At 48.8% G+C, this 25,856-nt stretch overlaps 1 protein-coding gene across 1 annotated transcript in view; it reads right to left on the bottom strand.

The window, feature by feature from the left end:
- Positions 1 to 7,793: 7,793 nt before the first annotated feature.
- The window catches only part of LOC144602884 (zinc-binding protein A33-like), an 18,691-nt gene continuing 628 nt past the window's right edge, over positions 7,794 to 25,856 (bottom strand). Inside the window, exons 2-5 of the mRNA XM_078416006.1 lie at positions 20,236 to 20,427; positions 16,102 to 16,124; positions 15,461 to 15,576; positions 7,794 to 8,440 (exon numbers count right to left, since the gene is read on the bottom strand). Of these exons, the coding sequence (XP_078272132.1) occupies positions 7,878 to 8,440; positions 15,461 to 15,576; positions 16,102 to 16,124; positions 20,236 to 20,427 (894 nt within the window). The 3' untranslated portion in view covers positions 7,794 to 7,877. The remainder of the gene's footprint in view (positions 8,441 to 15,460; positions 15,577 to 16,101; positions 16,125 to 20,235; positions 20,428 to 25,856) is intronic.

Raw genomic sequence — 25,856 nt, 5'->3', positions numbered from 1 at the left:
GGGTGAAGGGATGGGGGGGGGGGGGGGGGGGAGAGGAGGAGAGGGTGCTGCACCAATGCAGGAGGTTTGGACCCAATGGGTCCACTTGGTCCAGTAAGAAGTAAAATCAGGAATACAGGTTCAGCCCCTTATGCCTGCTTTAACATTTAACATGCCTGATCTTTCTGGCGTAGATCCCATGCGATTCCAACGTTGATTAATCAGCCTTAAATATACTCGGTGATGGGTCTCCACACCATCCTGTGGCAGTGAATTCCAAAAAATGTCAACATGGGAAAGGGCGATGGTCTCCACATTGGTCAGTGCAAGGTGGACTTTCCCAATTGCTCTGAAACTAAGATGTAAATGGTGCAGAGAAGGTGAGCAAATTGGCCGTTGATGCAGTGCTTTTGTTTTGCAGTTTTCACCACGGTGACCATTGTCGATGTTGAAACTTCATCACAATGGAATTGCTCCCCAACCCACTAAATAGCAGCAACAGCTGAAGATCCTGCACTCAGACAAACCGCTACTGAGTGCCACTAAACAGCGGGGACGATTTTCTCAGCACAACACTATCCATGCATTGGAGAGTGGAGAAAACACAGCAGTTGGAGACCAGGCACAAATGCCTCGGGAGAGGTGGCAGGACCATCCAAGCCAACGGCAGAGGGTCAGCCTGAGAAAGGCTCTCTGTCATTTGGTGCGCATTATTCAATCGCAGTATGGAGGCAGACGTGAGAAGCCAAGGAACGTTCGGCCGAGGCAATGCTGCAGCCCGGGAGGCAACATGACAGCGTGGAGCAACTGGCAGCGACAGTGACAATAGACAATAGGTGCAGGAGGAGGCCATTCGGCCCTTCGAGCCAGCACCGCCATTCAATGTGATCATGGCTGATCATTCTCAATCAGTACCCCGTTCCTGCCTTCTCCCCATACCCCCTGACTCCGCTATCCTTAAGAACTCTATCCAGCTCTCTCTTGAATGCATTCAGAGAATTGGCCTCCACTGCCTTCTGAGGCAGAGAATTCCACAGATTTTGCAACTCTCTGACTGAAAAAGTTTTTCCTCGTCTCAGTTCTAAATGGCCTGCCCCTTATTCTTAAACTGTGTGGCCCCTGGTTCTGGAGAGCAGAGCAGCAACGACAGCGCTCCAATTTCAAGGCCAATAGATGAAAGCACCACCACATTTGCTCACCCAAATCTTCCACCGCCCCACGACAAAGCGGGCATCCGTGCTCAAAGGAACAGTGAAGAAAAGCATCGGGTTGCAATGTATTGCGATTGGATTCAGCACCTGGAGATCTGGCGAAATTACTTCGACAAATAAACGAGAGAGAAGCTGGTCAATGGAGAAGATGAGAGTGCTGCTAATATGATTCAATTTTTTACTTTTTTAAATCAACAGTATTAATATTAATAGTAGTAACTTATATTAACAATAATAAAGGTATTTACCGTTCATTTCTGTTGTAATTCCTTGATGTGAAAGGGGGGAGGTTGTTTGTTCCTTTGAACGAATGACCCTGGTGTTAATCCAGCCTCACTGTACATGGGGCCATCTTGCCAGATCCATTCTGACACGATGCATGGACCATTGCCAATTAGATCACACCACTGGTGTCACATTTACTGCTCTATATATTTGGGTTTCCTCTTGAAGTCATTCATCATTCATCCTATCATTCATCATCTTATCCAACCTGGCCACACATTGTATCAGGGATCTGATGTAAACTGACACTTTTAATACCTAATTCCTGACAACTGAGAGGGGATCTTATCGAAACGTATAAGATTTATTAAGGGGTTGGACACGTTAGAGGCAGGAAACATGTTCCCAATGTTGGGGGAGTCCAGAACCAGGGGCCACAGTTTATGAATAAGGGGCAGGCCATTTAGAACGGAGATGAGGAAGAACTTTTTCAGTCAGAGAGCTGTGAATCTGTGGAATTCTCTGCCTCAGAAGGCAGTGGAGGCTAATTCTCTGAATGCATTCAAGAGAGAGCTGGATAGAGCTCTTAAGGATAGCGGAGTCAGGGGGTATGGGGAGAAGGCAGGAACGGGGTACTGATTGAGAATGATCAGCCATGATCACATTGAATGGCGGTGCTGGCTCGAAGGGCCAAATGGCCTACTCCTCCACCTATTGTCTATTGTCTAACTCCAATCAAACATTGACTTTGGATGCTTCTGTTCCTGTAAATTCATTTTGTTTATAGTTTCGCCAGACGTTGCATAGTTGCCTATTTTTCACATGCCCTGAAACCTTGTCAAATGATCAGCCATGTTTAGGAAGAGGTCGAGATTGGCTGCCTTGCCCAGCCTGGGTGTCACATTTTCGGGGAGACTTCCAGGGCGCGCGGGGTGGGGGGAAGGATTTCTCGCAGAACCCCTAGCGACATCTAGCGGAACCCTAGTGTTCATTACAAGTCTGTATTTATTCACAAAATGCTGGAGTAACTCAGCAGGTCAGGCAGCATCTCAGGAGAGAAGGAATGGGTGACGTTTCGGGTCGAGAACCTTCTTCAGACTGATGTCAGGGGGGCGGGACAAAGGAAGGATACAGGTGGAGACAGGAAGATAGAGGGAGATCTGGGAAGGGGGAGGGGAAGAGAGGAACAGAGGAACTATCTAAAGTTGGAGAAAATGTTCATACCGCTGGGCTGCAAGCTGCCCAGGCGAAATATGAGGTGCTGTTCCTCCAATTTGCGATGGGCCTCACTATGGCACTGGAGGAGGCCCATGACAGAAAGGTCAGACTGGGAATGGGAGGGGAGTTGAAGTGCTCAGCCACCAGGAGATCAGTTTGGTCAATGCGGACCGAGCGCAGGTGTTACAAGTCTGTACATCATTTTATTTTCGATCCGATTTCTCCGTTTATTTGGCAAAGTGAAAAACGCGGGGGAAAATGCAAAAACGTGGAAAATTGATTTTAAAAATGCGGAAATCCGTGGAAACGCGGAAGATTCACATGGCTGAATACAATGCAGTTACTCACGCGGACTGCTTTAACAACACTCCAGCCTTCACCAGCTCAAAGGTAGCAAGCATATTGGAACACCACCTCCTGCAGCAACCCCTCCTTAGTCACACAGCATCAACTGGAAATCTATTGCTGCAATAATAACTACACCCAGCATCATCAGAGACCCCACACCACCCTGGCCACACTCTCATTTCACCACTGCCATCGGGAAGAAGGCACAGGAGCCTGAAAACTGTCACGTCCAGGTTCAGGAACAGCTTCCCAGCAGCCATCGGGCGGCTGAGCCGGATGGTCACATCGCACAGTGATCCGGCACAGATCTACTTGCACTTTATTCTGTTTTAAAACAGTTTCATTGGGTTGTTTAAATTAATACTGACTAGCTAATTATATTTTTGCATCGTATGGGAGGCGCATTCCCAATCTCGTTGTACCCCTGTACAATGACAATAAAGATATATTGTATTGTATTGAACACTACAACCTCAAATAAGCTCTGAACCACGTAGACTTGGGGGTATTTATTTCACAAAATGCTGGAGTAACTCAGCGGATCAGGCAGCACCTCAGGAGAGAAGGAATGGGCGACCTTTCGGGTCGAGACCCTTCTTCAGACTGATGTCAGGGGGGGCGGGACAAAGGAAGGATATAGGTGGAGACCGGAAGACTGGGAGAACTGGGAAGGGGGAGGGGAAGAGAGGGACAGAGGAACTATCTAAAGTTGGAGAAGTCAATGTTCATACCGCTGGGCTGCAAGCTGCCCAGGCGAAATATGAGGTGCTGTTCCTGGGGCATCAGTTTTGTCTTTCTGCACTATTGTTGTTGTTTTATGTGTGTATGTATGTATATATGTATGTGTGTATATATAGAGTCACAGAGTGATACAGTGCAGACAGAAACCTTTCTAATCTCCTCAACGGAGATGCGACCTTTTTCCGTGTCGTATCTCCGTTCGCGCTACGGCCTAACACTGTGGAGTCGGCGGCCTCCAGCTGGGATCGACCTTGAAGGCTCCGGTCGCAGGGCCTGGACTTACCATCTCGGAGGCTTCGGCCGTGGGCCCTGCAGACCGCAACATCGGGAGCTCGCGGGTCCCTGGCTGGCGACCGGCTTTCGGGAGCTCCAGCCGTAGCAGCTTCGACCTCCCCGAATCGCGAGGTTCGGTCGACCCGCTCGCAGGACCTCCATCGCCCTGCGTGGCTCGGCCGCGGCACTTTCCATCGCCCGGTGAGGGCTCAGGACCTTCATCGGCCTGCTCGGCTCGGCCCTGGGGCCTTCCATCGCCCGGCGGGGGCTTCAAAAGTCGGGAGCCTCGATCGCCTCGAGGCAGCAGTTTGACTGCCTGACCACGGGAGATGAATGAGAAGGAAATTATGGCTTTTCTTTGCCTTCCATCACAGTGAGGGTGTGCCTGGAGCAATCACTGTGATGGTTGTCTGTGTTAAACTGTAATTGTGTTGTCTTGTGTTCTTTATTGCCGGACCCTGACGTGAGAGGACGCTGGCGCTGTTTGTTCGCCGCTTCTCCGTCAGGACAAATCGTTTGTTTGTTTGTTTTTAATGTCTTGTTTGCTCTGTAAAGCGTCTTTGAGTATCTTGAAAAGCGCTATATAAAATAAATGTATTATTATTATTACGGCTCAACGCCCACATGTCCCAGCTACACTCGTCTAACCGGTTTTGTAATCAATCCATTACAAAGTATTAGGTAAACCACAAAGCATTTATTGAAACCCATGCTGAGTGAACAATCCATAACGTTGCACTCCTGGTATCAGCTTACAGACAGACTACCAACCCTAAAGGGACCTTCTCTCCTGAGATGCAGCCTGACCCGCTGAGTTACTCCAGCATTTTGTGAAATAAATACCTTCGATTTGTACCAGCATCTGCTGTTATTTTCTTACAGCAACCCGTTATCAGTGGCTGCAGACCTATTCAAATGCCAGACTGGAGCACCTGGTGGAATGTGTGTCATGCATAAGATATGTGGCGAAGGTTACATTGACAGAGGTAAAAGTGGTTGATATGCACCACCTGCCAGCATTTGGTCCATGCCCCTCCAAGCCTGTCCTATCCATGTACCTGTCTAACTGTACCTGCTTCAATGACCTCCTCTGGCAGCTTGTTCCATACACCCACCAGCCTTTGTGTGGAATATAATATGTTGTGGCGGCTCCCGAGGCCGATGAGAATCTGTGCTATTAGCTAATATAAAATGGATGCTTATTTTCAGTAGAAAGCAGTAAGATGGATGCTTGTGGTAGAAATGTTATCATTGGGAATGGAATGTGTTTGTCCCTTTAGGAGCGATAGGGAGTAGACAGAGAAGTATAGGGATCCTTTTTTCTTAAATGACTCCCTTCGCCTGATAGTGTGAGCCTGTGTACTGAAACAGTCTAGCGAGGTCGTGCAGCTGCGAGATTGCTCGCGTATAAGAGATGCCCTACTGCTTTCTACTGAAAATAAGCATCCATTTTAGCTAATAGCATAGATTCTCATATATGTGTATGTCCACTTATCCATAAGCGTGTGTCTGGGTATGTCTATGTGTGTATGTCTGTGTGTGTTCGTCTATATATGTGTGTATCAGTGTGTATGTGTGTGTCTATATCTACAATATATCTACTGAAGAGAAGGAATGGGTGACGTTTCGGGTCGAGACCCTTCTTCAGACTGAAGAAGGGTCTCGACCCGAAACGTCACCCATTCCTTCTCTCCTGAGATGCTGCCTGACCCGCTGAGTTACTCCAGCATTTTGTATCTACCTTCGATTTAAACCAGCATCTGCAGTTATTTTCCTACACATCTACTGAACTTTTTTTTGTTTATATTGTTTGAAGAGTACTATGTTTACAAATTCTGTTGTGCTGCTGCAAGTAAGAATTTAATTGTTCTGTTCTGACAGTAAAACACTCTTGACTATTCACTGGAGTTTAGAAGGAGGAGAGGGGATCTTATCGAGACATATAAAATTATAAAAGAACTGGACAAGCTAGATGCAGGAAAAATGTTCCCAATGTTGGGGGAGTCCAGAACCAGGGGCCACACACAGTCTTAGAATAAAGGGGAGGCCATTTAAAACTGAGATGAGAAGGAACTTTTTCACCCAGAGAGTTGTGAATTTGTGGAATTCTCTGCCACAGAGGGCAGTGGAGGCCAAATCACTGGATGAATTTAAGAGAGAGTTAGACAGAGCTCTGGGGGCTAGTGGAATCAAGGGATATGGGGAAAAGGCAGGCACGGGTTACTGATTGTGGACGATCAGCCATGATCACAATGAATGGCGGTGCAGGCTCGAAGGGCCGAATGGCCTCCTCCTGCACCTATTGTCTATTGCCTATTGTCTGTGTGTGTGTCTATATATTTAGATTTTTAGATTTAGAGATACAGCGCAGAAACTGGCCCTTCGGCCCACCGGGTCCGCGCCGCCCAGCGATCCCCGCACATTAACACTATCCTACACATACAAGGGACAATTTTTACATTTGCCCATCCAATTAACCTACAAACCTGGTACGTCTTTGGAGTGTGGGAGGAAACCGAAGATCTCGGAGAAAACCCATGCAGGTCACGGGGAGAACGTACAAACTCCGTACAGACGGCGCCCGTAGTCAGGATCGAACCTGAGTCTCCGGCGCTGCATTCGCTGTAAGGCAGCAACTCTACCACTGCGCCACCGTGCCGACCTGTGTGTGTATGTCTGTGTGTGTGTATGTCTTCATATGTGTGTATGTCTGTGTATCTAGATATATAATACATATACTTAAACCCTTTTTATTGATATTGTTTACAGTGCGCTATGTTTACATATTCTGTTGTGCTGCTGCAAGTAAGAATTTCATTCACAAAATGCTGGAGTAACTCAGCAGGTCAGGCAGCATCTCGGGAGAGAAGGAATGGGTGACGTTTTGGGTCGAGACCCTTCTTCAGACTGAAGAAGGGTCTCGACCCAAAACGTCATCAGTCTGAAGAAGGGTCTCGACCCGAAACGTCGCCCATTCCTTCTCTCCCGAGATGCTGCCTGACCAGCTGAGTTACTCCAGCATTTTGTGAATAAATACCTTCGATTTGTACCAGCATCTGCAGTTATTTTCATATACTATATAAGAATTTAATTGTTCGATTCTGACAGTGAAACACGCTGAAAGGAAGCATGCAGGTACAGCAGGCAGTGAAGAAAGCCAATGGAATGTTGGCCTTCATAACAAGAGGAGTTGAGTATAGGAGCAAAGAGGTCCTTCTGCAGTTGTACAGGGCCCTAGTGAGACCACACCTGGAGTACTGTGTGCAGTTTTGGAATCCAAATTTGATGGATATTCTTGCTATTGAGGGCGTGCAGCGTAGGTTTACTAGGTTAATTCCTGGAATGGCGGGACTATCATATGTTGAAAGAATGGAGCGACTAGGCTTGTATACACTGGAATTTAGAAGGATGAGAGGAGATCTTATCGATACGTATAAGATTATTAGGGGGTTGGACACGTTAGAGGCAGGAAACATGTTCCCAATGTTGGGGGAGTTTAGAACAAGGGGCCACAGTTTAAGAATAAGGGGTCGGCCATTTAGAACGGAGATGAGGAAAAACTTTTTCAGTCAGAGAGTTGTGAATCTGTGGAATCCTCTGCCTCAGAAGGCAGTGGAGGCCAATTTTCTGAATGCATTCAAGAGAGAGCTGGATAGAGCCCTTAAAGATAGCGGAGTCAGGGGGTATGGGGAGAGGGCAGGAACGGGGTACTGATTGAGAGTGATCAGCCATGATCACATTGAATGGCGGTGCTGGCTCGAAGGGCCGAATGGCCTCCTCCTGCACCTATTGTCTGTGGTCTATTGACACCCGAAACGTCGCCCAAGACTGCGAGCAGATTATATTATTTAATGATTCATCCCTCGATTAGGCAGGTGGGTTTTACCACCACGGCTGGGAGAGTTTCATCCAATTATTTGTCGAGAGCCCAGGCCCGAAGAAAGGCAAGACTGCGCCGGAGATCGGCCCGCTGTGCGTGTGCAGATGAGACATGTTATCGGCGTCATAAAACGACACCTGCCCTTCCTCGTGGTCGAGATAAACGCCGACCTTTGCCGGGTCGGCTTGGAGCGCAAGGTGCTCCGCGCCCGCCGAACCTCCGTCCGTCTGCGCGAAGAAGTCGACGATCGACTGGAGCCAGTTGCTCCTGTGGGGGCTGATCACCCAGTAGCCATTTTGTACGGTCAAGTCCGCCGTGCCCTGCCTGCCGACCGACTCCCTCGCGACCCCCACCGCCCACTTTGCCCCCTGGTCGACCTCCACCTCCCAGTAATGTTTCCCGCCCTTAATCTTTTTCGAGCCGAGCACGCAGGCGCGGTTTTGAAATCGTTTCGCGCTCCGCGGCAGCGCCTGCTCTCCGTATCCGATGCAAACCGCGGTCAGGTTTGGAGAAATAACGAGCCTGGGGTGGGCTGAATTCACATCGAGGGTCAAGCGCGAGAACACTGTAAGGCAGAAAGAAAATGTCAATGAGGGGAGCCAGTCTGAACAGCAGCACTTGGGTTTATTCACAAAATGCTGGAGTAACTCAGCAGGTCGGGCAGCATCTCGGGAGAGAAGGGGAATGGGTGACGTTTCGGGTCGAGACCCATCTTCAGACTGAAGAAGGGCCTCGACCCAAAACGTCACCCATTCCTTCTCTCCCGAGATGCTGCCTGACCTGCTGAGTTACTCCAGCATTTTGTGAATAAATCGATTTGTACCAGCATCTGCAGTTATTTTCTTATACTACCAGCAGCAATTGGAGTTCATTTACCTAGACACATAGACAATAGGTGCATGAGGAGGCCATTCGGCCCTTCCAGCCAGCACCGCCATTCAATGTATAAGAAAATAACTGCAGATCCTGGTACAAATCGAAGGTATTTATTCACAAAATGCTGGAGTAACTCAGCAGGTCGGGCAGCATCTCGGGAGAGAAGGAATGGGCGACGTTTCGGGTCGAGACCCTTCTTCGGACTGCCTCAAATGAGGCCATGGCTGATCACATTCAATGTGACTGCCATTCAACGTGATCGTGGCTGATCATTCACAATCAGCCTGCCTTCACCCCAATGTCCCTTGATTCCGCTAGCCCCTAAGAGCCCTACCTAACTCTCTTTTAAATTCATCCAGTGAATTGGCCTCCACTGCCCTTAGAAACATAGAAAGTAGGTGCGGGAGTAGGCCATTCGGCCCTTCGAGCCTGCACTGCCATTCAATATGATCATCCAGAATCAGTAACCCGTTCCTGCTTTCTCCCCATATCCCTTGATTCCGTTAGCCCTGAGAGCTATATCTAACCCTCTCTTGAATACATCCAGTGAATTGGTATCACAAAATGCTGGAGACAATAGACAGTAGACAATAGGTGCAGGAGGAGGCCATTCGGTCCTTCGAGCCCTTCGGCCCTCTGAGCCAGCACCGCCATTCAATGTGATCATGGCTGATCATTCTCAATCAGTACCGCGTTCCTGCCTTCTCCCCATACCCCCGGACTCCGCTATCCTTAGGAGCTCTATCCAGCTCTCTCTATGAAAGCATTCAGAGAACTGGCCCCCACTGCCTTCTGAGGCAGAGAATTCCACAGATTTACAACTCTGACTGAAAAAGGTTTTCCTCATCTCCGTTCTAAATGGCCCACCCCTTATTCTCAAACTGTGGCCCCAGGTCCTGGACTCCCCCAACATTGGGAACATGTTTCCTGCCTCTAACGTGTCCAACCCCTTAATAATCTTATACGTTTCGATAAGATTAATCTAAACGGAGTAAATGGAGTGACACAGCGGGTCAGGCAGCATCTCTGGAGAGACGGACTGGGTGACGTTTCGGGTCGAGACCCTTCTTCAGAGTATTCTCCAATGAATTGGCCTCCACTGCCTTCTGTGGCAGAGAATTCCACAGATTCCACAACCCTCTGGGTGAAAATGTATACGTAAACCTTCAGATATTAAATCTTACTAGATTATCTTCGAGGTCTGAATTAATTAATCGGCACATTGTTCTGAATGTTAAATTTCATATGGTTTTATGCAAGAATAGATGCAGTATAAGCAAGCTTTTCATTGTAACTGTACCTCACCTTACATGCATATGACAAACTTGTTCCAGTCGACTTAACCTATACGATACAAGCATGACCAAGCCTTAATCAAATAAAGTTCCTCAGTTTGATTTGAGGTGGTATAGTCTGAGTTTGAGTTTAGTTAATTGTCACATGTATCGAGGTACAGTGAAAAGCATTTGTTCTGTGCTAACCAGTCAGCGGAAAGACTATGCATGCTTACAATCGAGCCACTCACAGTGTACAGATACATGACGAAGGCCATAACGTGAAGGGCGGTCGAGACCGGGGCGGTCCCCCCAAGCCGTGGGATCAGCGGCAGGACTGTGAGCGGCACGGTGGCGCGGCGGTAGAGTTGCCGCCTTACGGCGAATGCAGCGCCGGAGACTCAGGTTCGATCCTGACTACAGGCGCCGTCTGTACGGAGTTTGTACGTTCTCCCCGTGACCTGCGTGGGGTTTCTCCGAGATCTTCGGTTTCCTCCCACACTCCAAAGACGTGCAGGTTTGTAGGTTAATCGACTGGGTAAATGTAAAAATTGTCCCTAGTGTGTGTAGGATAGTGTTAGTGTGCGGGGGATCGCTGGGCGGAGCGGACTCGGTGGGCCGAAGGGCCTGTTTCCGCGCTATATCTCTAAATCTAAAAATCTACCCCCGCCCCCACGCTGAAGGTTTACGTATAAATTTTCACCCAGAGAGTTGTGGAATCTGTGGAATTCTCTGCCACAGAAGGCAGTGGAGGTCAATTCATTGGAGAATACTCTGAAGAAGGGTCTCGACCCGAAACGTCACCCATTCCTTCTCTCCAGAGATGCTGCCTGACTCGCTGATTTCGCCTCATATTTCGCCTGGGCAGCTTGCAGCCCAGCGGTATGAACATTGACTTCTCCAACTTTAGATAGTTCCTCTGTCCCTCTCTTCCCCCCCACCCCCTTCCCAGTTCTCCCTCTATCTTCCTGTCTCCACCTATATCCTTCCTTTGTCCCGCCCCCCCTGACATCAGTCTGAAGAAGGGTCTCGACCCGAAACGTCACCCATTCCTTCTCTCCAGAGATGCTGCCTGACTCGCTGAGTTACTCCAGCATTTTGTGATACCAATTCACTGGATGTATTCAAGAGAGGGTTAGATATAGCTCTTGGGGCTAACGGAATGTTGGGGGAGTCCAGAACAAGGGGTCACAGCTTAAGGATAAGGGGGAAGTCTTTTAGGACCGAGATGAGAAAACATTTCTTCACACAGAGAGTGGTGAGTCTGTGGAATTCTCTGCCACAGAAGGTAGTTGAGGCCAGTTCATTTGGCTATATTTAAGAGGGAGTTAGATGTGGCCCTTGTGGCTAAAGGGATCAGGGGGTATGGAGAGAAGGCAGGTACAGGATACTGAGTTGGATGAGCAACCATGATCATATTGAATGGCGGTGCGTACAGGCTCGAAGGGCCGAATGGCCTACTCCTGCACCTATTTTCTATGTTTCTATGATGTCTCCACTGTCTTGTGTGCATGCCACAAGTACAGTCGGCAAGTCGTTGTTTCCAGCGGCTTAGGGCTTGTCTACCAAGCATGTGAAGCCTGGGTTCGGCGGATTGCGCGGGGGAAACCTCCAGACGGTTCAACGGGCAGAAAGACGATCCCAGCAAAGCGCCGCGAGGGCAGAGTGAGATACGTAGGCCACTTCTGACCATCCACTGCATCCCGACCTGTCCCCAGTCGTCTAGACGATGTCTTGCTGCTGGAGCCCGATAGGCCGGGACGAGAGAGTGAGGCCAACGATCTGTGCAACTCCCTCTCACTTAAATCCAAGTCAAGCGCAAGTCATGCTAGAGTCAGTTATTAAAGATGGGATAGCATCACATTTGGAAAGTGGTGAAATCATTGGACAAAGTCAGCATGGATTTATGAGAGGTAAATCATGTCTGACGAATCTTATAGAATTTTTCGAGGATGTAACTAGTAGAGAGGATAAGGGAGAACCAGTGGATGTGTTATATCTGGACTTCCAGAAGGCTTTCGACAAGGTCCCACATAAGAGATTAGTATGCAAACTTAAAGCACACGGTATTGTGGGTTCAGTATTGATGTGGATAGAGAACTGGCTGGCAGACAGGAAGCAAAGAGTAGGAATAAACGGGTCCTTTTCAGAATGGCAGGCAGTGACTAGTGGGGTACCACAAGGCTCAGTGCTGGGACCCCAGCTATTGACAATATATATTAATGATTTGGACGAGGGAATTGAATGCAACATCTCCAAGTTTGCGGATGACACGAAGCTGGGGGCAGTGTTAGCTGTGTGGAGGATGCTAGGAGGCTGCAACGTGACTTGGATAGGTTAGGTGAGTGGGCAAATGCATGGCAGAGGCAGTATAATGTGGATAAATGTAAGGTTATCCACTTTGGTGGCAAGAACAGGAAAGCAGACTATTACCTGAATGGTGGCCGATTAGGAGAAGGGGAGATGCAACGAGACCTGGGTGTCGTGGTACACCAGTCATTGAAAGTAGGCATGCAGGTGCAGCAGGCAGTGAAGAAAGCCAATGGTATGTTGGCATTCATAGCGAGGAGATTTGAGTATAGGAGCAGGGAGGTTCTGCTGCAGTTGTACAGGGCATTGGTGAGACAACACCTGGAGTATTGTGTACAGTTTTGGTCTCCTAATCTGAGGAAAGACATTCTTGCCATGGAGAGAGTACAGAGAAGGTTCACCAGATTGATTCCTGGGATGGCAGGACTTTCATATGAAGAAAGACTGGATAGACTCGGCTTGTACTCGCTGGAATTTAGAAGATTGAGGGGGGATCTTATAGAAACTTACAAAATTCTTAAGGGGTTGGACAGGCTAGATGCAGGAAGATTGTTCCCGATGTTGGGGAAGTCCAGAACAAGGGGTCACAGTTTAAGGATAAGGAGGAAGTCTATTAGGACCGAGATGAGAACGTTTTTTTTCACACAGAGAGTGGTGAATCTGTGGAATTCTCTGCCACAGAAGGTAGTTGAGGCCAGTTCATTGGCTATATTTAAGAGGGAGTTAGATGTGGCCCTTGTGGCTAAAGGGATCAGGGGGTATGGAGAGAAGGCAGGTACAGGATACTGAGTTGGATGATCAGCCATGATCATATTGAATGGCGGTGCGTACAGGCTCGAAGGGCCGAATGGCCTACTCCTGCACCTATTTTCTATGTTTCTATGTCATGACTTCAACCTCGGCCAACGTACACACCACGGCTGGCAGCGATCCCAATCAGCGGTCGAAATAATAAGATCGAAAGTGAAGTCAGGGTCATCTTCGAACCCGAAGGACCAACAACAACAACAACAACGCGAAGGGCCTGTTTCCATGCTCTACGATTCTACGACTTTATCAGTCGTGTTCACGGACTTATTTCTCTGATGCCTATTCTCTCTCACTTGTCTTAAGAGTCACCTTGCACTAGCGGTATCAACCAGTCAACCTGCATGTCTATATATCGGCGAGACCATGCACAGGCTCGGCGATCGTTTCGCTGAACACCTCCGCTCAGTCCCCCCGGGCCTACGCGATCTCCCGGTTGTCAAACATTTTAACTCCCCCTCCCACTCCCGCACTGACCTTTCTGTCCTGGGCCTCCTCCACTGTCAGAATGAGGCCCAGCGCAAATTGGAGGAACATCACCTCATATTTTGCTTGGGCAGCTTACAGCCCAGCGGTATGAACATTGACTTCTCTAACTTCAAGTAGCCCTTGCTTTCTCTGTCCCTCCCCCACCTTAATTGTCCGACTAGTTTCACTGTCCACCTGATTAAATGTTACTGATTGTACACCTCGTTGTCACCTTCCCCTCAGCTAACTGAACCATTCTACATATCCTTGATCAGCGTCCCCTTTGATCTGTGTTTTCACACCTTACCCTTCTATATCTCCCCTGACAATCTACATCGGCGAAACCAAAACGCAGGCTCGGCGATCGTTTCGCTCAACACCTTCGCTCGGTCCGCCTTAACCAACCTGATCTCCCGGTGGCTGAGCACTTCAACTCCCCCTCCCACTCCCAGTCTGACCTTTCTGTCATGGGCCTCCTCCAGTGCCATAGTGAGGCCCAGCACAAATTGGAGGAACAGCACCTCATATTTCGCCTGGGCAGCTTGCAGCCCAGCGGTATGAACATTGACTTCTCCAACTTTAGATAGTTCCTCTGTCCCTCTCTTCCCCCCCACCCCCTTCCCAGTTCTCCCTCTATCTTCCTGTCTCCACCTATATCCTTCCTTTGTCCCGCCCCCCTGACATCAGTCTGAAGAAGGGTCTCGACCCGAAACATCACCCATTCTTTCTCTCCTGAGATGCTGCCTGACCTGCTGAGTTACTCCAGCATTTTGTGAATAAATACCTTTGATTGTACTAGCATCTGCAGTTATTTTAGACAATAGACAATGCGATCATGGCTGATTACTCTCAATCAGTACCCCGTTCCTGCCCTCTCCCCATACCCCCTCACTCCGTTATCCTTAAGAGCTCTATCCAGCTCTCTCTTGAAAGCATCCAACGAACTGGCCTCCACTGCCTTCTGAGGCAGAGAATTCCACACCTTCACCACTCTCTGACTGAAAAAGGTCTTCCTCATCTCCGTTCTAAATGGCCTACCCCTTATTCTTAAACTGTGGCCCCTTGTTCTGGACTCCCCCAACATTGGGAACATGTTTCCTGCCTCTAATGTGTCCAATCCCCTAATTATCTTATATGTTTCAATAAGATCCCCCCAATCTCGATTGTAATCACGTATTGTCTTTCCGCTGACTGGATAGCTTTTCACTGTACCTCGGTACGTGTGACAATAACTAAACTGAACTGAACTCAAATGTTGACGCCACTGCTTAGTGCATCCAGCAAACCTTGGAAAAAAAACTGCAGATGCTGGTTTAAATACAAGGTAGACACAAAATGCTGGAGTAACTCAGCGGGCCAGGCAGCATCTCTGGAGAGAAGGAATGGGTGACGTTTCGATTTTAGATTTAGATTTAGAGATACAGCGCGGAAACAGGCCCTTCGGCCCACCGATTCCGCGCCGCCCAGCGATCCCCGCACATTAACACTATCCTACACACACTAGGGACAATTTTTACATTTACCGAGTCAATTAACCTACATACCCGCACGTCTTTGGAGTGTGGGAGGAAACCGAAGATCTCGGAGAAAACCCACGCAGGTCACGGGGAGAACGTACAAACTCCCGTACGGACGGCGCCCATGGTCGGGATCGAACCTGAGTCTCCGGCGCTGCATTCGCTGTAAGGCAGCAACTCTACCGCTGCGCCACCGTGCCGTGCCGTTTCGGGTCGAGAAGAAAAAGGGTCTGTAGAAGGGACCCGAAACGGCACCCATTCCTTCTCTCCAGAGATGCTGCCTGACCCGCTGAGTTACCCCGGCGTTTTGTGCCTGCAAACACTGCTGCCTACCTGGTTTAACCGATTTCCTCATCTGCCTCCACACCACGTGCTGAACAGGTCCACCGAATTCACCCGCCAGTATGTTACTGACGACATGGTTTTCATGCCTGGTTTCCTCTCTGTGTCTTCAGAAAGAGCAGTAAATCCTGTTAATGGCCGAGTCCACACACTGGACAACCCTCGCAATAGACAATAGACAATAGGTGCAGGAGGAGGCCATTCGGCCCTTCGAGCCAGCACCGCCATTCAATGTGATCATGGCTGATCATCCACAATCAGTACCCCGTTCCTGCCTTCTCCCCATACCCCCTGACTCCGCTATCCTTAAGAGCTCTATCCAGCTCTCTCTTGAATGTATTCAGTGAATTGGCCTCCACCGCCCTCTGAGGCAGAGAATTCCACAGATTCACAACTCTCTGACTCAAAACGTTTTTCCTCATCTCTGTTCTAAATGGCCTACCAATTATTCTTAAACTGGCCCCTTGTTCTGGACTCCCCCAACGTTGGGAACATGTTTCCTGCCTCTAATGTGTCCAACCCCTTAATAATCTTATACGTTTCGATAAGATCCCCTCTCATCCTTCTAAATTCCAGTGTATACAAGCCATGCATCACAAAGGTAGTCAAGGAACAAAACGCAAAGTACTTACCCAGATGGAGGTGACATTATCTCCTAAAATAGAAAATATATATACACGATATGAATTTGATGTTTCAATCGGCAATTTTTTTAGTTACATTTATTATATTTCATTTGTGGTTTAGACAAACAGCGTGGAAACAGGTCCTTCGGCCCACCGAATCCCGTACCGACCAGCGATCCCCGCACACTAACACTAGCCTAGTTCTTCAGTTCAGTCTGAAGAAGGGTCTCGACCCGAAACGTCACCCATTCCTTCTCTCCTGAGATGCTGCCTGACCCGCTGAGTTACTCCAGCATTTTGTGATACCTTCGATTTGTACCAGCATCTGCAGTTATTTTCCAACACTAGCCTATATACACAAGGGACAATTTACAAATTTACAAAGCCAAGTACAGTACCCCTACTGTACTTACTCCCTGTACACACATGACTGTGGGGCCAGGTTCAGCTCAAACTCCATCATCAAGTTTGCTGATGACACTGTGGTGGTGGGCCGGATCACCAACAACGATGAGAAGGCCTACCGGGAGGAGGTGGCGGATCTGGCACTCTGGTGTCAGGACAACAGCCTCCTCTTGAATGTCACTAAAACGAAGGAGCTGATTGTGGACTTCAGAAGGGCTAAACATCCAAGGACGTACACGCCACTGGAGATAAATGGGTCTATTGTGGATAGGGTGAGCAGTTTTAAATACTTGGGAGTCCGCATCGCAGAGAATCTGACATGGGCAACGCACATTGCCGCACTGGTGGGTAAGGCTAAGCAGCGCCTTTACCACCTTAGACAACTGAGGAAATTCAGAGTGTCGCTGAGGATCCTTCATTGCTTCTACTCTGGGGCTGTAGAGAGCATCCTGTCCGGCAACATTACAGTCTGGTTTGGGAACAGCTCTGCCCAGGACAGGATGGCCCTGCAGAGAGTAGTGCGTTCGGCAGAACGCACCATGGGAACTATACTCGTCCCCCTGCAGGACCTATACATCAGGAGGTGCAGATCCAGAGCAAGCAAGATCATGGGGGACCCCTACCACCCCAGTAACGGACTGTTCCAGATGCTACGATCAGACAAACGCCTCCGCTGTCACGCTGTGAAAACGGAGAGGATGAGACGGAGCTTCTTCCCACAGGCCATCAGGACTGTCAACTTTTATAACCCCAGAGACTAAATTTTTGTCGACACTAATAGTAACTTATTAACTTTATTTATATGCTGTAACTGTAATTCTTTTTGTGCACAATCCGCAGGCATTGCCACTTTCATTTCACTGCACATCGTGTATGTGTATGTGACAAATAAATTTGACTTGACTTGAGCCTACAAACCGGTAGATCTGTGGAGTGTGGGAGGAAACCGGAGCGCCCGGAGAAAACCCAGGCAAACCCGGAGATCGTGCAAACTCCGTACAGACGGCACCCTTAGTCGGGATCGAACCCGCGTCTCTGGCGCTGTGAGGCAGCTGCTCTACCTCAGTGCCACCGATCTATGATGTCTCATTCCTTCCCATCACCCACAACACCACTCAAGGGGAGAGTTCAACCTTTTACTTGTGTGACAAGTGACGGATGTACTAATGGCAGGATCTCTTCAACATTCATCTGAAATATAATGTCTGAGGCAGCACTGCGAGCAGATTTGGGCCCCGTAACTGAGGAAGGATGTGCTGGCTCTGGAGAGGGTCCAGAGGAGGTTTACGGTCAATAGACAATAGGTGCAGGAGGAGGCCATTCGGCCCTTCGAGCCTGTACGCACCGCCATTCAATGTGATCATGGCTGATCATTCTCAATCGGTACCCCCGTTCCTGCCTTCTCCCCATACCCCCTGACTCCGCGATCCTTAAGAGCTCTATCCAGCTCTCTCTTGAATGCATTCAGAGAATTGGCCTTCTGAGGCAGAGAATTCCACAGATTCACAACTCTCTGATTGAAAAAGTTTTCCTCATCTCAGTTCTAAATGGCCTACCCCTTATTCTTAAACTGTGGCCCCTGGTTCTGGACTCCCCCAACATTGGGAACATGTTTCCTGCCTCTAACGTGTCCAACCCCTTAATAATCTTATACGTTTCGATAAGATCTCCTCTCATCCTTCTAAATTCCAGTGTATGATAGTCCCGCCATTCCGGGAATTAACCTAGTAAACCTACGCTGCACGCCCTCAATAGCAAGAATATCCTTCCTCAAATTTGGAGACCAAAACTGCACAGCAGAGAACGATCCCAGCAATGAGTGGGTTAGCATGTGATGGCCGTTTGTCGGCACTGGGCCTGTGCTCGCTGGAGTTTAGAAGGTTGAGAGGGGGGACCTCATTGAAACGTACAGAATAATGAAAGGTATAGATACGAGTGGATGTGGAGAGGATGTTTCCACTGGTGGGAGAGTCTAGGACCAGAGGGCACAGCCTCACTATTAAAGGGCGCTCTTTTAGAAAGGGGGTGAGGAGGAACTTATTTAGTCAGAGGGTGGTGAACGTGTGGAGCTCATTGCCACAGAGGGCTGTGGAGGCCAAGTCAGTGGATATTTTTAAGTTTAGATTTAGAGATACAGCGCAGAAACAGGCCCTTCGGCCCACCGGGTCCGCGCCGCCCAGCGATCCCCGCGCACTGACACTATCCTACACCCACTAGGGACTGAAGGACCTCTTTGCTCTCTTAACAAGAGAAACAAATACAGGGTTTTTTGTTTGAAAGGAGATTTTGGCTGCTTGACTGATCTTAATGTTTATTTTGCTGCGGGGGTCAGGCAGCAATGTTCGTTTTGTGGTGGGGTGGTGCAGCGGCAGCGTTGCTGCCTCACGGCGCCTGAGACCCGGGTTCGATCCCGACTACGGGTGCTGTCTGTACGGAGTTTGTACCCGTGAACGCATGGCTTTCTCCCGGTGCTCCGGTTTCCTCCCACATTCCAAAGACGTACAAGTTTGTAGGTCTCATATATGTAGGTCTGACAAGTTTGTAGGTTTGATATACATCAATGACTTGGACGAAGGGATTAAAGGTACCATTAGCAAATTTGCAGATGATACAAAGCTGGGTGGCAGTGTGAACTGTGAGGAAGATGCTATGAGGCTGCAGGGTGACTTGGACAGGTTGTGTGAGTGGGCGGATGCATGGCAGATGCAGTTTAATGTGGGTAAGTGTGAGGTTACCCACTTTGGTGGTAAGAATAGGAAGGCAGATTATTATCTGAATGGTGTCAAGTTAGGAAAAGGGGACGTACAACGAGATCTGGGCGTCCTAGTGCATCAGTCGCTGAAAGGAAGCATGCAGGTACAGCAGGCAGTGAAGAAAGCCAATAACAAGAGGAGTTGAGTCTAGGAGCAAAGAGGTCCTTCTGCAGTTGTACAGGGCCCTAGTGAGACCGCACCTGGAGTACTGTGTGCAGTTTTGGTCTCCAAATTTGAGGAAGGATATTCTTGCTATTGAGGGTGTGCAGTGTAGGTTTGGCGGGAATTCCCGGAATGGCGGGACTGTCATATGTCACTCCAAGACTGGAGTGACTAGGCTTGTATACACCGGAATTTAGAAGGATGAGAGGGGATCTTATCGAAACGTATAAGATTATTAAGGGGTTGGACACGTTAGAGGCAGGAAACATGTTCCCAATGTTGGGGGAGTCCAGAACCAGGGGCCACAGTTTAAGAATAAGGGGTAGGCCATTTAGAACTGGGATGAGGAAAAACTTTTTCAGTCAGAGAGTTGTGAATCTGTGGAATTCTCTGCCTCAGAAGGCAGTGGAGGCCAATTCTCTGAATGCATTCAAGAGAGAGCTAGATAGAGCTCTGAAGGATAGCGGAGTCAGGGGGTATGGGGAGAGGGCAGGAATGGGGTACTGATTGAGAATGATCAGCCATGATCACATTGAATGGCGGTGCTGGCTCGAAGGGCCGAATGGCCTCCTCCTGCACGTATTGTCTATTGTCTATTGGCTTCGGTGAAATTGCAAATTGTCCCTCGTGCGTGTAGGAGGGAGGAAGGGGATCGCTGGTCGGCGCGGACTGGCGCGAAGGGCCTGTGTCCATTCTGTATTTCTGAACTGTACTAACGTGAGCGGACGATCGTCGTTGGTTGGCTCAGACTCAGTAGGCCAAAGGGCCTGTTCCCGCCTCTTAACTCTAAACGGAACGAACGGGTAAATTGAACACCTACCTTCAGCACGTTCCAGATGGTCTGCAGCACGGTTTGATCGCTGTCACTGGCAGGTCTGTCGTTGAAACTGTCCAGCAGTTCTTCCCCTCTCGCGTTGAGTCTTTCTTTCAGTTCGTGTTCTTCCTTGTTGAGGATCTGATGCAGCTCAGCGAATTCCCACTCAACCTGTTGCGTGAGCTCATCGACCTTCCACTGCAAGCGTGACGGCACGTTTATAATGGGAAAGGCAGGACGCGGTCATGAGGGTGATCACGAGGAACACCAGGGTGCCTGAGATCGGACGCGCCGCTGGGAACACACAGGGGCCCGGTGTGGGGGCAAGAAAAAGAGGGACCCAGAATGAGGTGCTCCCAGGGACTCAATCATAAGGTCATAAGTGAAAGGAGCATAATTAGGCTATCGAAGGTATTTATTCACAAAATGCTGGAGTAACTCAGCGGGTCAGGCAGCATCTCGGGAGAGAAGGAATGGGTGACGTTTCGGGTCGAGACCCTTCATCAGTCTGAAGAAGGGTCTCGACCCGAAACGTCACCCGTTCCTTCTCCCCCGAGATGCTGCCCGACCCTGAGTTACTCCAGCATTTTGTGAATAAATACCTTCGATTCGTACCAGCGTCTGCAGTTATATTCATAATTAGGCCATCCGTCCATCCCCATCACGTCTACTCCGCCATTCAATCACGGCTGATCTATCTCTCCCTCCTAACCCCCATTCTGTGGAATTCTCTGCCTCAGAAGGCACCTGTGGAATTCTCTGCCTCAGAAGGCAGTGGAGGCCAAATCTCTGAATGCATTCAAGAGAGAGCTAGATAGAGCTCTTAAGGATAGCGGAGTCAGGGGGGTATGGGGAGAAGGCAGGAACGGGGTACTGATTGAGAATGATCGGCCATGATCACATTGAATGGCGGTGCGTACAGGCTCGAAGGGCCGAATGGCCTCCTCCTGCACCTATTGTCTATTCTCCTGCCTTCTCCCCTGACACCCCCACTCATCAAGAATCTATCTATCTCTGCCTTAAAAATATCCATTGGCTTGGCCTCCACAACCTCCTGCAACAACGAATCCCACAGATTCACCACCCTCTGATGAAAGAAATTCCTCCTCATCTCCTTCTTAAAGGTGCGTCCTTTAATCCTGAGGCTGTGCCCTCTGGTCCCAGACTCTCCCACTAGTGGAATGCTTGGAAACTTTGTCGGCAAAACAAAGAGTCTCATTGTGATTTGTCACATGTGATCATAAAGTATTAAGGCATCGTTCGTTCAGTTGCTGGAGGACTTTTTCCACCCAGAGAGTTGTGAATCTGTGGAATTCCCTGCCTCAGAAGGCAGTGGAGGCCATTTCTCTGGATGCTTTCAATAGAGATAATGAGTGACCACTGCTTGCGAGATTGGGGTTAGTGTAAGTGGAACGTGCAGGCGTGAGCTTGTGCTTGCTATGTAGTTAATTTAGATTTTTTTTAGATTTAGAGATACAGCACGGACACAGGCCCTTCGGCCCAATGAGTCCGCGCCGCCCAGCGATCCCCGCACATTAACACTATCCTACACGCACTAGGGACAATTTTTTAAAAACATTTACCCAGTCAATTAACCTACAAACCTGTACGTCTTTGGAGTGTGGGAGGAAACCGAAGTTCTCGGAGAAAACCCACGCAGGTCACGGGGAGAACGTACAAACTCCGTACAGATGGCGCCCGTAGTCAGGGTCGAACCTGAGTCTCCGGCGCTGCATTCGCTGTAAGGCAGCAACTCTACCGCTGCGCCACCGTGCCGCCACTCGGGAAAGTCTTTGGATCGTTATCCTGGTGTAAGGCTTCTGTTATTAATACGGTCACCACAACATGGTGTCAGAAGTGGGATACGAACCCACGCCTCCAATTGGAGACCAGATGTTGTGACCGTAATAATAACAACAGAAGCCTTACACCTGGATAACGATCCAAAGACTTTATTAACTACATAGCAAGCACAAGCTCACGCCTGCACGTCCCACTTACACTAACCCCAATCTCGCAAGCAGTGGTCACTCAAACGCTACAGGGGCGTAACAACAAAAGCATGACATATAACACGAGTGACACCATCACACTAATCTACAGATAGAGCTCTTAAAGGTGGCGGAGTCAGGGGGTGTGGGGAGAGGGCAGGAACGGGGTACTGATTGTGGATGATCAGCCGTGATCACATTGAATGGCGGTGCGTACAGGCTCGAAGGGCCGAATGGCCTCCTCCTGCAACTCTTGTCTATTGACTACATTTTTCATTCAGTACATCCTTGTGGAAATTAATTGAAAATGGTGCATATTGATATAACAAGGCAATATGCGTGTTGCAAAGCTGCCTTTTATTCATTATTATCGCACCATATCTTCACTACATTATATCGCCACCATGTTTTTTTTTAAATCAAGTCTTTAAGGGCGGCACGGTGGCGCAGCGGTAGAGTTGCTGCCTCACAGCGCCAGAGACCCGGGTTCCATCCCGACTACGGGTGCCGTCTGTACGGAGTTTGTACTGTGACCACGTGGGTTTTCTCCGGGATCTCCGGTTTACTCCCACACTCCGAAGACGTACAGGTTTGTTGGCTAATTGGCTTTGGTATCAATGTCAATTGTCCCTACTGTGTGTAGGATAGTGTTATTGTGCGGTTGGTGGGGAGGAGCACTGTCTCCGTAAACTAAACTACTTTTAATTTAATTTTAGTCTGAAGAATGGTCTTGACCCGAAACATCACCTTTTTCTTTTCTTTTGAGTATGGGAGCAAAGAGGTCCTTCTGCAGTTGTGCAGGGCCCTGGTGAGACCACATCTGGAGTATTGTGTACAGTTTTGGTCTCCTAATTTGAGGAAGGACATCCTTGTAATTGAGGCAGTGCAGCGTAGGTTCACCAGATTGATCCCTGGGATGGCGGGACTGTCATATGAGGAAAGATTGATAAGACTGGGCTTGTACTCGCTGGAATTTAGAAGATTGAGGGGGGATCTTATAGAAACTTACAAAATTCTTAAGGGGTTGGAGAGGCTAGATGCAAGAAGATTGTTCCCGATGTTGGGGAAGTCCAGAACAAGGGCTCACAGTTTAAGGATAAGGGGGGAAGTCTTTTAGGACCGAGATGAGAAAGTTTTTTTTCACACAGAGAGTGGTGAATCTGTGGAATTCTCTGCCACAGAAGGTAGTTGAGGCCAGTTCATTGGCTATATTTAAGAGGGAGTTAGATGTGGCCCTTGTGGCTAAAGGGATCAGGGGGGTATGGAGAGAAGGCAGGAACGGGATACTGAGTTGGATGATCAGCCATGATCATATTGAATGGCGGTGCTGGCTCGAAGGGCTGAATGGCCTACTCCTGCACCTGTTTTCTATGTTTCTATGTTTCTATTCACTGGAGTTTAGAAGGATGAGAGGGGATCTTATAGAGACATGTAGAATTATAAAAGGACTGAACAAGCTAGATGCAGGAAAAATGTTCCCAATTTTTTCCCAATTTGGAGTCCAGAGCCAGGGGCCACAGTCTTAGAATAAAGGGGAGGCCATTTAAAACTGAGGTGAGAAGGAACATTTTCACCCAGAGTTGTGAATTTGTGGAATTCTCTGCCGCAGAGGGCAGTGGAGGACGATTCACTGGATGAATTTAAAAGAGAGTTAGATAGAGCTCGAGGGGCTAGCGGAATCAAGGGGTATGGGGAGAAGGCAGGCACGGGTTACAGATTGTGGATGATCAGCCATGATCACATTGAATGGCGGTGAAGGGCCAAATGGCCTCCTCCTGCACCTATTTTCTATGTTTCTATGTTGCCCGACCCGTTGAGTTGCTCTACCTTTTTGTGTCTATCTTCGGTATAAACCAGCACCTGCAGTTCCTTTCTAATATATAAACTAATTTATTATGCACGGTGGCGCAGCGGTAGAGTTGCTGCCTTACAGCGAATGCAGCGCCGGAGACTCAGGTTCGATCCTGACTACGGGCGCCGTCTGTACGGAGTTTGTACGTTCTCCCCGTGACCTGCGTGGGTTTTCTCCGAGATCTTCGGTTTCCTCCCACACTCCAAAGACGTGCAGGTATGTAGGTTAATTGGCTGGGCAAATGTAAAAATTGTCCCCAGTGTGTGTAGGATAGTGTTAATGTGCGGGGATCGCTGGGCGGCACGGACCCGGTGGGCCGAAGGGCCTGTTTCCGCGCTGTATCTCTAAATCTAAAAAAATAAATCTAATTTTATAGATTAGTATAATTGATAAACCTGCATCTGTAGGTCCTTTGTAAATGTAAAGTTATTTTGTATAGTTGTCATATCAGGTTATATATCAGGTGTCCCTCAGCTTGGCAGCTCTGGAGAAAGTTGGGTACAGTCGGAGTGAACATGAGGGGAAAAGAACTTGGATTAACACACACACACACACACCTCACATACATTTATACCACCAAAACCCACTCCGTACCAATAGACAATAGACAATAGGTGCAGGAGTAGGCCATTCAGCCCTTCGAGCCAGCACCGCCATTCATTGTGATCATGGCTGATCACTCTCAATCAGTACCCCCGTTCCTGCCTTCTCCCCATACCCCCTCACTCCGCTATCCTTAAGAGCTCTATCCAGCTCTCTGTTGAAAGCATCCAACGAACTGGCCTCCACTGCCTTCTGAGGCAGAGAATTCCACACCTTCACCACTCTCTGACTGAAAAAGTTCTTCCTCATCTCCGTTCCAAATGGCCTACCCCTTATTCTTAAACTGTGTGGCCCCTTGTTCTGGACTTCCCCCAACATTGGGAACATGTTTCCTGCCTCTAATGTGTCCAAACCCCTGATTATCTTATATGTTTCAATAAGATCCCCCCTCATCCTTCTAAATTCCAGTGTACCGACAGCACCCGTAGTCGGGATCGAACCCGGGTCTTTGTCAACGCTGTAAGACGGTAACTGTAAGACAGCAACTGTGCCGCCGAGCCATGTTGCTGTAGTTACTAAACACGAAACAAAAGCGAAACTTAAGAATGTCGGCGGCGCTTGGTGTAAACAACAGGAACTGCGTTTGTCGGACTGCAAATCAAAAATGCACACCGACGACTTTTGTAATTGCAACATGACCTTCCAACAAAGGACACCAAGTGCTGGAGTCCCTCTCTTCCCCTCCTCCTTCCCAGTTCTTCCTCTATCTTCCTGTCTCCACCTATATCCTTCCTTTGTCCCGCCCCCCCTGACATCAGTCTGAAGAAGGGTCTCGACCCGAAACGTCACCCATTCCCTCTCTCCTGAGATGCTGCCTGACCTGCTGAGTTACTCCAGCATTTTGTGAATAAATACCTTCGATTTGTACCAGCATCTGCAGTTATTTTCTTATACACAAGGGACACAGAGTGCTGGAGTAACTCAGTGGGTCAGGCAGCATCTCTGGAGAACATGGATGGGTGACATTTCGGGTCGAGAGCCTTCTTTATACAGAATAAGTCTGACCTGAAACATCACATGTAAGATATAGACACAAAATGCTGGAGTATCTCAGCGGGTCAGGCAGCATCTGTGGAGAACATGGATAGGTGACGTTTCACAGAGTGCCGGAGTAACTCAGTGGGTCAGGCAGCATCTGTGGAGAACATGGATAGGTGACGTTTCACAGAGTGCCGGAGTAA

Source organism: Rhinoraja longicauda, chromosome 19, assembly GCF_053455715.1.
Source record: "Rhinoraja longicauda isolate Sanriku21f chromosome 19, sRhiLon1.1, whole genome shotgun sequence".
NCBI lineage: Eukaryota > Metazoa > Chordata > Chondrichthyes > Rajiformes > Arhynchobatidae > Rhinoraja > Rhinoraja longicauda.
Note: the sequence above shows the minus strand (reverse complement) of the source record. Positions and strands in the feature narration are given on the sequence as shown.